The sequence below is a fragment of the Ylistrum balloti genome, unplaced genomic scaffold (genome assembly GCF_031769215.1).
Source record: "Ylistrum balloti isolate Yb309-2 unplaced genomic scaffold, AGI_CSIRO_Ybal_v1 Utg369756, whole genome shotgun sequence".
NCBI lineage: Eukaryota > Metazoa > Mollusca > Bivalvia > Pectinida > Pectinidae > Ylistrum > Ylistrum balloti.
The window spans coordinates 1179907-1193498 of NW_026781957.1; the positions used below are offsets into that span (position 1 = coordinate 1179907).

At 35.7% G+C, this 13592-nt stretch overlaps 1 protein-coding gene across 1 annotated transcript in view; it reads left to right on the forward strand.

Annotated features, from left to right (window-relative positions):
- The first annotated feature begins 102 nt into the window (after positions 1-102).
- Positions 103-13592, forward strand: part of LOC132543486 (NUAK family SNF1-like kinase 1) — a 33064-nt gene continuing 19574 nt past the window's right edge. The window contains exons 1-3 of the mRNA XM_060206994.1: positions 103-184; positions 499-792; positions 7270-7390. Of these exons, the coding sequence (XP_060062977.1) occupies positions 601-792; positions 7270-7390 (313 nt within the window). The 5' untranslated portion in view covers positions 103-184; positions 499-600. The remainder of the gene's footprint in view (positions 185-498; positions 793-7269; positions 7391-13592) is intronic.

Consider the following 13592-nt stretch of genomic DNA (forward strand, 5'->3'; position numbering starts at 1 on the left):
ACTGCTGAAAAACGAAACACACGCTCAAGAATATTAACTCTAAAGTTCAAAGAGGTCAAATGGTAACTACCAACAGCTGATCGAGCGGCGGTCGACCGTGACATGGTAATGTCGAGACAGACAGCTGACAGTTGAATGGCTAGAAGTTGAGAACGACAAGCTCCGCCCACCACGAACGTTAGTGGTGAGTGTAGTTTCTTTATCTCATAACCAAATACGTAATGCACAAACAAACCTAAAGAGGTGTATTATTGAACACTTAGTTCTAACGCGAGGTTGTCTCATGCTGTCGCATTCAATGGTGTATTTAAACCGGTTGAGAACATCAACACAAACTTTTACCTTGGATATTACACACTGACAGCTGCACATACTGCCAACATTGCCATCCACACAACAAAGTGGTTCATTTCTCGTGGATATATATTGGATTTTAACATTGGTTCTTGTGTACTTTATTGAATAACCACCTTATTTTCATATTGTGTACAACTCCAGCGCGGAAACAGCGAGTCCATGCCTTGCTGTGGGGACTGTGATGAGAGGTGTGAGCTGGTGTAACCTATCCCTGTGGCTGCCGGGGTAGATGTGAGGCTGACCATGCCTGCACGAATGATGGACGAGGAGTTTCTGTCGGGTCTAATGGAGGGAGGGATGGGGCTTGGACCAGCCTTACCCGTGCATACTGCACACAAACACAACCTAAAACACCGGTTTGAGTTGATCAAAACTCTTGGAGAGGGTTCCTATGGGAAGGTTAAACTTGCCATGGAGAAATCTACCAGGGAACAGGTATATAATTAAGTTTATTTCCTTATCATTTATCCCCTCAAAAAATCACAAAGTTCAAAGTTGATCAGATATGCAATTTATTTCCTGATTTTTAGGGGGAATCAAGTCATTGACATTACATAGCAGAGTTAAGGAACCTGCTTCAGGTTGCATATGATGTGGTTTGTTCATATTTTTTATCATGAAGGTGTATGTATTTATACTGATTTAAGTCGTCATCTCTATAGGTTTATACTTAAGAAGTAAAATTAATGTTTGTTTTGAAATAATTCACTTTTACTTATCAACAGTAAAATTTTATGGATTAAACCAAAACAGGATGTCTAGCAGAGTTGACATTGGATAGGGAGATTTATCTTTACCCGTTTACGTGTTACGGTTTATCAGTACGGTTGGGTATTAATTTCACTTGGTACTTTATGTATGTGGCCTTTTGTTTGTACCTGAGAATTAACCCAAATATAAATACAGGTACACTTCTGTAAAAACCGGTTATATTATCTATCTTCATAAGCAGTCAGATGAATACCAGCACGGGAATTCATAATTTATTATTACACAAATTATGAACTTTAGACCATCTACTGCAGTACACAATGTAAATGTTTAAGGAATGACTTGGGTTTTTCCTAACATGGTCTAGAGCATTTTGTCTGTGTATTTTTGTATAGTTTTTATCTATACTCTACTCATATTAAATTTTTCAATAGATTTTTTTTAACTGATATATTACCAAAAAAATAATCTCAGTAGTAGTAATAGGAAGTGATAGATAACCAGGGCCGTCATGGAGATATGGATCCCTCTGGTAATTGTAACTGTACATGATATACATGCTATTGATCAGCTCATTAGGTCTGTGACACATTTGTTAAGAGACACTAACCATTAGTCTAACTCAAAACCCACTCAAATCAATACACACTGCAGCTTCTGATTCTTCACCATACCAATCGCTGTCACTTATAAATAAAACATCACATACTTTGATGTTTATGACATCGTAAACATTAATGTTTATGAAGTCAATGTAGCCTAGGAAGTGTATTTTTTAAATTCAGATTTGATTGCTCTGCCCAACTGTCAGCTGAGAACGATGATGTCATTTGAAACAGTTTTCAGTAAACTCTGGACAATTTGTACAGCTAGAGGTGTAACCAGTTAGCGTTATTCAATGTTATCTGACAGTTTAAAACATGACTCATAAAAACACGAGCGATAAAGAGTTTAAACAACATAACCTGGAAAACTTGAACTTTCATCACAGAAAAATTAACTGAATTTCAGTTCAGATAAATACAGTGACAAACAAGTCATCAGGACAGACTTGGTAAATTCTGTTGTTGTTTTGTTTTGACGGGAAAGAAGATGATTTTTTTATATCAAAATTATATTGATATTATCATTTGGTTGTGTAAGTTTTAGAGTGTTATGAATTTAATTTTTTTAAATCTTAAAACCTATTACATGATCCTGTAACTATGGTACTATAGTTAATTGACCTACCAAACAGAGAACTCTCTGTGTACTAATCATGACATTGCATTTCATTCAATATGAGAATTTGTATTGACCACAGATCACATCACACAGAGAAAATGTACTTTGTCCTCAAATCAGCTTCAATCACTAACCATTTAACCAAATGTCTAAATATTGAATATTGTGAGTCAGGAGCTGAAAGGTGCTTTTGTTTTCAAACTCTATTAATATATATATACATAAATAAGTGGTATTACAAAAGATCTAGCTGGTAGTGAGATGATATCTACCTAATGGAAGACGGTTGGGTTTCATATCGTAGACCATGGTTGACATTTCATCATTACAATAAAGAAGTCATGTGAGATTAATTATGTTTAAATATATTTGTCTTTTTACTTGTATTGAAAAATTAAATCGATTTAAATTTTTCAGAATGTTTTAAATGTTTTTACATTATAATTTATGGTAGTTTTTGTATCATAATCATACATTTAGAATTTAAAAAGAAATAATAAAAATTGCAGGTATGATAAACCATTTACAAATGATATTTATTTAAATTAGTTTATGTAAATATTGTGACCATTTTATCATCAAGCTGTATATGACAGCTGAATTTTAATCACTTGAGTAGATGCCATTACTCTGACATGTCAAGGACAATTGAACAGTTCATCCTGACCTCTGGTCAACTGTGTAGACTATTTCTCACTGTGTTCCTTTTGGGGACCCTAAGTCATTAATTGAAATTTCTTACACCTTGGTAGTGTGTCTGGTGTAAGTGCACAGTGACCTCTGGGTCATTGACGGATTGCCCAATCATTTAATACCTGGTTAAGGGTTTTATCTCGCAATCTCAATTCTACATGTCCAAGGGGTGTCTTCTAATTCACTGAGGTCAGAGGTCATGTGTTCTTATTGACTATATATTGTATAGAGATTTCTAGTGGCAGACTTGTGTTAGAATTTCTGACAGACTAAATATCAATACTTAGAAATTAGGTACAAAATGTGGGCTATGTCAATGGTCTTTGTGAAAATATAAAAGTGAAATCAACGTGGCCCCTATACTTAAGATCTTATTGAAATATTTCACATTGATAGCTGTAGAAGAGGGCAGATAATTGTCTTTTATGTAAAAACCTGCATGGTGTCGATTGAAGTGAATAGCATCAAACGCTTTATGTCTGCATGTGTATATTATTATGTGCGCTAGGAATTTGAAATGTGTGTTTTTTATCACCAGTCTTAAATGATAAAGATTGAGGGTCAGTGTAACTTCTTGTTGAAATAATAACAAAAAGAAAGGGAGGATGCCGAAGGTAATTGTTACTGGAGCGTAACCTTTATAGCCCATGAGACTATTAATTTCCAACACTGAAAGGGACAGTTATACCAAGTCTATAAATAGCAGGTTATGAAAAGAAACATTTAAAGTATGTAATTAGAATATGAATGGTAGAGTTGTACAAGCAGATACCTCGTTTACTCTACACCTGTAATTATATGGTTGTTTGGTCAAACCATTCTTAAGTGACCATATTAGATTATAATTACAGGTTTTAGTCTCACCTCAAGTGATCAAAGTGTGCGTACCTTTTGACACCTGTGGTTTTGTGTCTCACGTACAGGTGTGAATATCTCATCATCTCTCTGTAAGGATGGCTACCTGTCTCATAATTTACAATATCTGGATAAATTAACAATTTATTGAAATAAATCTCCATAAAATGCACCCAGAAATTTATGTATTTCTAAAAATGTTTGTTTGGTATGTCGGAAAGACAATGAGACATATGTACCCAGGTACCTGATTATAGATGTAAAAAGACATGTTCACATAAGTGTGTAAATGGTATATATGTAAAATCTCTTATCAAAAACAATTAAATGATATCATCTTTTTGAAAAGATAAATTATAGTATTTAAATTAAGATCTATTTTTCGCACAAACACAACAGTCTTTTAAATTTGCAAAGAGAAGCCCAACATTATCGTAATAAAAATTAAACTGTTTTTAAAGGACAAAACGCGTCTGTGATGTCATTGACATCTATCTGTGTGACAACACAGAACGAGAATTACTGAAGTGTCTAATATGTAAGTCTTTATGAAGGGTGATTAGTTTTGTATAAGTTAGGTTAACCGGTCATTGCGACAATGAATGGTCGCCTCAAACCTTATCGTCTTACAATCAAAGATTATCTGTCAAGGAATGCTGTTTGCACCAAGGTTTTTTCTCATGACTGTTCCCAATAGAAATCTGAGGGTAGTATTATCCTATAGCGTCTTAGGAATAGCAATGTGCCCTAGGTAATATAGAACAAAGGTCTGCTAATACCGGGCATTGTGTCTGGATTAACGCCACAACGTTGATTGTTATTGTAAAGTATAAAAAAACGTAGGTGTATGAAGGTGAATCACGATCAGTATCCTATATTTTAGTGTAAAACTATCTCTATTATCAAGAATTTATATCATATTAGTAATATATTCCAGGTATTCGCTTTCAAATTTAACCAAGGCCGGGTTGATATTTGAACAGGTAATCAACGATTTGTTGGGGTACCGTGTCCTCGTTTTTTACATTACCTTTGTTGGTTTACCTGTGCCTTCTTGTGCCTTAGTGCTGATTACATAGGTTTTCATTAGTCATAAAGCAATACTAAAACATGATGATTGTTTCATTTCCCTGTACATTTTCAAATAGCATTCCTTCTAGCTTGATAATGGACATTTTCTACTGAGTCTTGATAATGGACATTTTCTACAGAGTCTTGATCATCAATCACTTGGTTTATTTTGCCATTTAATGATTTATAAAATATTATTAAATTAGCAGTCGTGCAAATTCCTTATTTTGTGGTTTAACAAAGAGAACATTTTCTAGACATATCATGTTTGTATATGCCAAATATATCATTTGATATGATTTGAGTCATAGACCCATGTCCAGATTTAGACTCCGAGTGGGTGTGTAACAAACCACAGGTATTTTTTAAAGTGCCACCTAAAGGTAGAATAAGGTGACAGAAGTTAGTTTTCAGTGTTTTATCCCTTCCACATGAAATACTAGACTAAAGTTCAATGTGATTGGTAGATTGGGGTTTGGAATGGAGACTTTAAAAGTTTGAAGTCAGCTGTAGGAAATTTTCATTATGGAGTTGTTGGTGGGGGGGGGGGGGGAGTACAAAACAACGGGAGTAGGTCACAAGTCTACTTCAACACATCCTGGTGTACATGCTTTCATACCAGATACATGTAACATATAGAAAACATAGTTTTCAGGTAAACTTATTAAGCTGTTAATGTCTATTTGGGCTGTTTAAGATTTAACTGTGTGTAAAATTCTAATCTGTCACGAATCTTGATAGAAAGTAGTTCTTTACACCGATCGTTAAAACTCTTTGATTCACCTGATTTCTGTTGAAATGTATTCAGATACATACATTGGACATGGGTGTAACCATTTTGATTAAAAAAGAATACCAGTTTTATACTGCAGTTGACAACAAAAGTCTCTGGGGTCTTCATTTATAGGTCTGTCTCCAATCTTACCTGGGCCATTAGCTGTGGACAACAGGTCAGAATTTTACCGTTTGCTTTGATTTCTTTTCTTCAAGTTAACCTTTTAGAATTTCTTTGAAAAGAAAATGACAGACAAGTTCATAGAGCCAATTTATTGGGGGGTGGGGGGGGGAGAAGAACAATCATGTTTTCATACTGAATGAAGAAATAACTATGAATATATCTGAAAGTAGATGTTTCTGGCAAATAAAGATTATAAAACAATTTAAGTTAAGAAAAATATAAAACATATTCAATATCCCATGATATACAGGTAAATTACAGATAAACCACATAATATTGAACTGAGTGGGGTCACAATCATGACATAGAAACTTCATATTGCCCTCGGCACTCACAGTAGGTCTCTTGGTACGTTACAACCAAGTATTAATATGAAAATATTGTGACAGGGTAAATGTACCCAATAAACTTCAATTTCTTGTCGATCATGGTTAGGCGTACATCTATTAATCCGTATATATACTATACACATGGGTACTTTAGCAAGAAATGCCAGGTCTTGTGACCTTAAGCACAATTATCCAGGCGATTAAGTCTGCTGTACAAGTTGTTTATTAATATGAGTTGGTAGTTTTGTTAGTCTAGAGATTAGCTACCCTTCAGTTCAGCCATCTACCACATGTAGATAGAAAACACTCTGTCATTGTTTACCCAATATTGTTGAATTTATTCATGCTCATAATCATGTACATATTCATCTCTATTGTTTTCCACTTAAATGACTGTGACCTTCAAATTTCTATGTCAATACTACTAGTTGTGGTCAAAATCCTGAAATAGAGCATGTTTTTGACACCCTTTATCACCATAACTTGTTTTAATTGAGTTCTGTTTGGCACTGATTTTTACAAATTTCATTTCTAAACTACCAACTGTATAAAATACATATATACCTTGTTACAATAACAAATTTTAAAGGCGTTTAAAAGTTCTTCAAATAGGTCTGTTAAAGAGAATAAAATTTGTGTTTCCAGTTCATGAAAGTTAGGACGGGTTCCCAGCTCACTAAAGTTGGTGAGAGTTTCCAACTCTCAGCTCACTATTTTTAAGAAGGATTCCCAGCTCACTATGGTTAGGGAGGATTCCCAGCTCACTATGGTTAGGGAGGATTCCCAGCTCACTATGTTTAGGGAGGATTTCCAGCTCACTATGTTTAGGGAGGATTTCCAGCTCACTATGTTTAGGGAGGATTCCCAGCTCACTATGTTTTGGGAGGATTCCCAGCTCACTATGGTTAGGGAGGATTCCCAGCTCACTATGTTTAGGGAGGATTCCCAGCTCACTATGTTTAGGGAGGATTCCCAGCTCACAAAGACTATGGAAGGTTCTAATGTTAATGCACTGCAGATTTGTGAACAAGTTTTTTTGATCTAACAATTTGGTGTTTGTTGTGTGTTAAGGTGGCCATAAAGTACATAAAGAAAGGAAAGATCAACGATGATACAGACCTTACTCGACTCCGCAGAGAAATTAGGATTCTGTCCTCATTAAACCACCCTAACATCGTCAATGTCCGGGAAGGTAAGAGTATTTCTATTTATTCCTGACTGTTGTTACTATACAAAAGCTATCATTAAATCTGTAGTGTTTTGTCTGCTGTATTGAATTTAGAATTTTGAAACAAAATCAATGTAAACTTGAACTCGAAGCAGGTGATCAGCATGTTGGATACCATACAAATATACTGCAGAATACAGGTACTGTTAACAATTTTCAGGAGCTGCTATTTTACAATTTTAAATACTCTACTATAGCCTAAATATGATTTTGTTCTCATGGACCTAACTGACTCCTAGTTTCTTCTCTTATCAGTGATAACGTTACAGATGACAAATTAACTTTTAGGACTGATAAGAAAACGTTTAATTCTGACAAGTTTGGATTGTTTTAGTAAAGTGAAAGAATATCGTTTGGCCCCATATTGTCGATAACAAGCCATAGTTAAACAAAGGATGAAAAGTGAGATTGTTACCATGGCAACAACAGGACAGCCTTACGACCACAGAGAGGATGATGTCACCCATATAGATACCTGACACATTGTGTGATCAGTCCCTAGGCCTGTTAGGAGGGGACTTCACAGCTTTTCATAACCCTCATTATAGCCTTTGAAATGTTTTCTTTTCCCTCATAGCTGGGCAGATGGTTTCCTAAGTGGCCCTGTATTGTGTTACTTCTAATTCATTGGTCACCCTTTCTAAGGGCAGCGCACATGCTAAACTATTTCACATCCAACTTGCAAGAACAATACAACATCAAAACGTTGGTGTAACCCAGATGTTGGGAGCTTGTTAGAAGTGAAGTCTGCCCCTGATTAGAATGTCTGTGAGGCTATTATCAATAGTCTTTGTCTTACTGATCTTACAATGTATTAGTTATAGTCAAAATTACATGATTGCATGTATAGGAGGTAGCTGGTGTAATATTTCATTACAAAAAATGTGATGTTGCCATGGGAATTGGCGACTGGTCACTGCTGGTGATTGTATGTCAGACAGAGTTTAGGGCCCTGTCTGTCACAGAAATTTTGAGTTCTGTTAATATTGACATGTTCTGTGTCTGTTTCAAGGTTACAGTTGGTATGAAAATGCGTGTTTTTAAAAGACAAGAAAAAGAAAGGTATCGTGATTCATTAGGTTGTTTTGATTTTACCTGAAATCTAAAAGGTAACATGCAAACAACATTTCTGTAGAACTCACTGTAGAAAACGATTAGAAGGATGGATAGAACTCACTGTAGAAAACGATTATAAGGATGGATAGAACTCACTGTAGAAAACGATTATAAGGATGGATAGAACTCACTGTAGAAAACGAGTATAAGGATGGATAGAACTCCTGTAGAAAACGATTATAAGGATGGATAGAACTCACTGTAGAAAACGATTAGAAGGATGGATAGAACTCACTGTAGAAAACGATTATAAGGATGGATAGAACTCACTGTAGAAAACGAGTATAAGGATGGATAGAACTCACTGTAGAAAACGATTATAAGGATGGATAGAACTCACTGTAGAAAACGAGTATAAGGATGGATAGAACTCCTGTAGAAAACGATTATAAGGATGGATAGAACTCACTGTAGAAAACGATTATAAGGATGGATAGAACTCACTGTAGAAAACGATTATAAGGATGGATAGAACTCACTGTAGAAAACGATTATAAGGATGGATAGAACTCACTGTAGAAAACGATTATAAGGATGGATAGAACTCACTGTAGAAAACGATTAGAAGGATGGATAGAACTCCTGTAGAAAACGATTATAAGGATGGATAGAACTCACTGTAGAAAACAATTAGAAGGATGGATAGAACTCACTGTAGAAAACGATTATAAGGATGGATAGAACTCACTGTAGAAAACGATTAGAAGGATGGATAGAACTCACTGTAGAAAACGATTAGAAGGATGGATAGAACTCACTGTAGAAAACGATTAGAAGGATGGATAGAACTCACTGTAGAAAACGATTAGAAGGATGGATAGAACTCACTGTAGAAAACGATTATAAGGATGGATAGAACTCACTGTAGAAAACAATTATAAGGATGGATAGAACTCACTGTAGAAAACGATTATAAGGATGGATAGAACTCACTGTAGAAAACGATTAGAAGGATGGATAGAACTCACTGTAGAAAACGATTAGAAGGATGGACATGAGTCAGATTTGTGGGGCTCATTAAAGATGTTCCTGTTCATGACATCATTACCAGGAAGGGGTATTTTTCTATCAAGGCTATAAGAAGTTTAACCGATATCAAAACAAAATGATTATAAGGGTATATAGTAAACAGTGGACAGTACAAGTGACCACAATGGCTTAAGTGATGACCATCAGGACCAAACAAATACTCGCGTGGGGGAACAGGACAAAGACTACACAGGCATCCATCTTTGTTTGAATCGGGGAGGTCTGACAGTTTAAACCAATTCACCATCTCTTAAGTACTTAAATTATTGGTCATTTGTATCGGATATTGATAGTACTGGTCAGCTCAGACCACCTAAATAAGTGTTTATTCACCTGGTCTTTTGTGGTCAAGCAAATCTCCCTCGTCTACACAGTGGCCTGAATACACTCTGTATACCGGCTCAATAAGTACTTTGGGTAATGTGTGCAGGCTTGTAAATATGGTGACATAAACACATGGCTGTCTGCACAATAAACAGCTTTGAACACCTCATAAAATATCTGAATTTTAAACTTATATCGATCTGTTGTAGCTTGTTAAGGAAACACGGATTCTTTACATTCTTAGACCAGTCATTAAATACTAGTGTTCGCTCGTCTCATAGGCGGTGTTTGAGTTACACGTAACAGTATTAGCACAACCCTTGTAAATATAATGTATATAGGTGATCGAGGAAAAGAAAGCCACCAGTGTGTAATAGAACCAATCGAAAAATGTAAGGTTGCATGACTGACAAACATATGTACAAAGTGGCCAGGTTGAAGTGACTGGACAAATAATGGAGATCAATAAAATTGGCATTACATGTTTTCTGTGTAAAGGTGATATATGTACTGAGACTGTTTGTTTTTACCTCCAGAAATTGTTATGTTGTGTTACAAAAGCTATTGGTAGGAGCACTTTTCTGTTGTTAACTTTAGTGTTTGTGTATGAAACTATTACCTAGAGCAGAAGTGGTGTTAAAGTGCTAAATTGACAGGTCCATGTGACTATATGGACAGGTCCGTGTTAGTCTACAACAGGTCCATGTGACTCTATGGACAGGTCCGTGTTAGTCTACAACAGGTCCATGTGACTCTATGGACAGGTCAGTGTTAGTCTACAACAGGTCCATGTGACTATATGGACAGGTCCGTGTTAGTCTACAACAGGTCCATGTGACTCTATGGACAGGTCCGTGTTAGTTTACAACAGGTCCATGTGACTCTATGGACAGGTCCATGTTAGTCTACAACAGGTCCATGTGACTCTATGGACATGTTCGCACAATTCTACAGACAGGTCTGAGTAAATCTAAAGACAAGTCCATGTGAATCTTCAGACAGGTCTTTGTGACTGGTCCATATGAATTTTCAGACAGGTCCATGCGTCTCTAGAGGTAGATCTTCAGACAGGTGGTCTAGAACGTCATTAGGTCGAGTCGGTGTAGTAAGTAATCCGCTATTTAGTAAAATATAAATAAAAAGATATTTCACACCTGTGATAGGCAATTGCCAAGCTTCCAAAATTCCAGAAGTGACATTAGACCATATGTAATATGTTAGCTGTCTGCTGACTGGAGAATCACTTTCAAAGCTGACCTGATAGAATGGCTTTTTGTGACAAGATCAGAGTAACCCGATAGACTTTTGTAGTTGTCCTATGTTAGGAATCTTTGTTGATTGGTGACGGGGCTGTACAGAGCTATTCAGAGTGTTCATTTTAGTGTGACAGCAACTACCCAGGTGTCTTAACACTGCAGCTATCTCTTTTCAAACTTAATATTCTTTTGTAAGCTAAATAACTGGCATGTCTTATGTACATAACTTTCTCCATCACAATACATTGTTTTTGCAATACTCTGTTTTATCATTTCCGTTATGAGGTAATTTGCGATGCCTTTATGACATAAACTCTTCTTTAGTGATAAAAGTTATACCAAATAAACATTAAAGAAAGATTTATTGAAATTTACACTCTCAATTTTGAAAGTCATTCTACATAGTTTGAAGTTTAGAATTATTATATAGTGTATCATGTGCTGTTGTTCTATAGAATTATTATATAGGGTATCATGTTCTGTTGTTCCATAGAATTATTATATAGGGTATCATGTTCTGTTGTTCCATAGAATTATTATATAGGGTATCATGTGCTGTTGTTCTATAGAATTATTATATAGGGTATCATATTCTGTTGTTCCATAGAATTATTATATAGGGTATCATGTGCTGTTGTTCCATAGAATTATTATATAGGGTATCATGTGCTGTTGTTCCATAGAATTATTATACTGTTGTTCCATAAAATTATTATATAGTGTATCATGTGCTGTTGTTCTATAGAATTATTATATAGGGTATCATGTGCTGTTGTTCCATAGAATTATTATATAGGGTATCATGTGCTGTTGTTTCATAGAATTATTATATAGTGTATCATGTGCTGTTGTTCCATAGAATTATTATATAGGGTATCATGTGCGCCAGATCCACCCTCTCTACACACTGTTTACCACTTTGGTCAGCATATCACATGTTTCACGTTGGTCAGCATTTTTATACTTTTATTGTGCTGTTCATGTAAGAAAAGATTTAATTCAGCTTTATGTAATATCGGGGCTGACCTGAGGTCAAACGAGAGATAAGACCTCTCATACCGCTGGGGTGCTAACATAGGTATCAAAATCCAACTAAGGGGGCCCTGTCCAGTGATTAAAGGTCAGATTGATCCTACTAGGGGGCTTTGTCCACCCCATAAATCCAGAAAGGGTCTATATGTGGTCAAGAATGTGCCCTTCATACCAAGTTTATCAGGTCTGTAGCTGGAGTAGTTCCAACCCCTCTAGGATCTAGGATAAAACAGGGCCAGTGTCAACATCTCAACATAATCATTTTAACGAACATTTTGGAGGTCATTAATTCAAAACGAATATTTCACTCTTCTATTAACAAGTTTTTAGTAGATTAGGCAATTCAGGATATTATAAAATTGCTTTGTTCTGCGATAAAAATGTGATTGATTGAACTCAGGAAATTATGCAATTGCTTTGTTCTGTAATAAAAGTGTGATTCATTCTGGGATTAAAATGCTATTAAGATAAAGTGAATCTTTGGTGAGATAAATGAAGGTAAATGATCGGCATTAATGTTTTATCTATGTAATTATTCCACGGCTGTGTACAACTGATGTCGGCATGAACATCAGAAGGAAGTTCCCCTTGACAAAATCCTGTCTGCCTAAGCTTTGTAAAAACATTCATTTACATTTTTTTGTCAGATGGAAAAAGCAAATCAATAGAATGAAAATGAACGTTGAACTTGATGTGGGGAGATGCTCGCTGTCATAACTTTGGTGGACTGGCTGGAGAATTTTAGGAATGTCATTTTTGTGTGCAGTGTGCTGACAGGAGTACTATAGTAAATTTGAGGGGTGGTGGGGGGGGGGGGGAAGGAGGTTATCAGCTTCTGTCTCGGGTTATCTCTCTCCCCATGTTACACTTGACATCCTAAGTGGCTTTAAGTGGTGCATATCATGTCTACATATGTCACATTCTTCAGAAATATTCCAAAAAAATTCATACATAAATCTTAGTTCATGTGATGTGACAGTCTAAATATAGATCATTTTATCATGTAAAGTAGGACTAAAATTAGATGAGGAAGTTGTGTCGTGATTAGAATCATTATCAGTAGGTGTGAAGGATCATACCTACAGTATCTAACCTGACCAAGATTTACATCATAAGTATGTACACATCCAGGTGTAAACAACTACACACAAGGCTGCTTGGCTTGTGTACTTCGGTGGAGCCCAGGTTCACAAGATAACTGGCTATCTTTGTTAAACAGATATGGTATATAACCTTTCCTGGTATAACAACATTTCTCAGAAAAAATTTGGGAAAAAAAGTCAGAAAGTAAAATAAAAGAAAAAATAAAAAAGGTGATAAAATGTTCATTCTGGTATAAAATGATGGTGATATGGGAGCTGGTATAGAATGATGGTGATATGGGAGCTGGTATAAAACGATGGTGATAT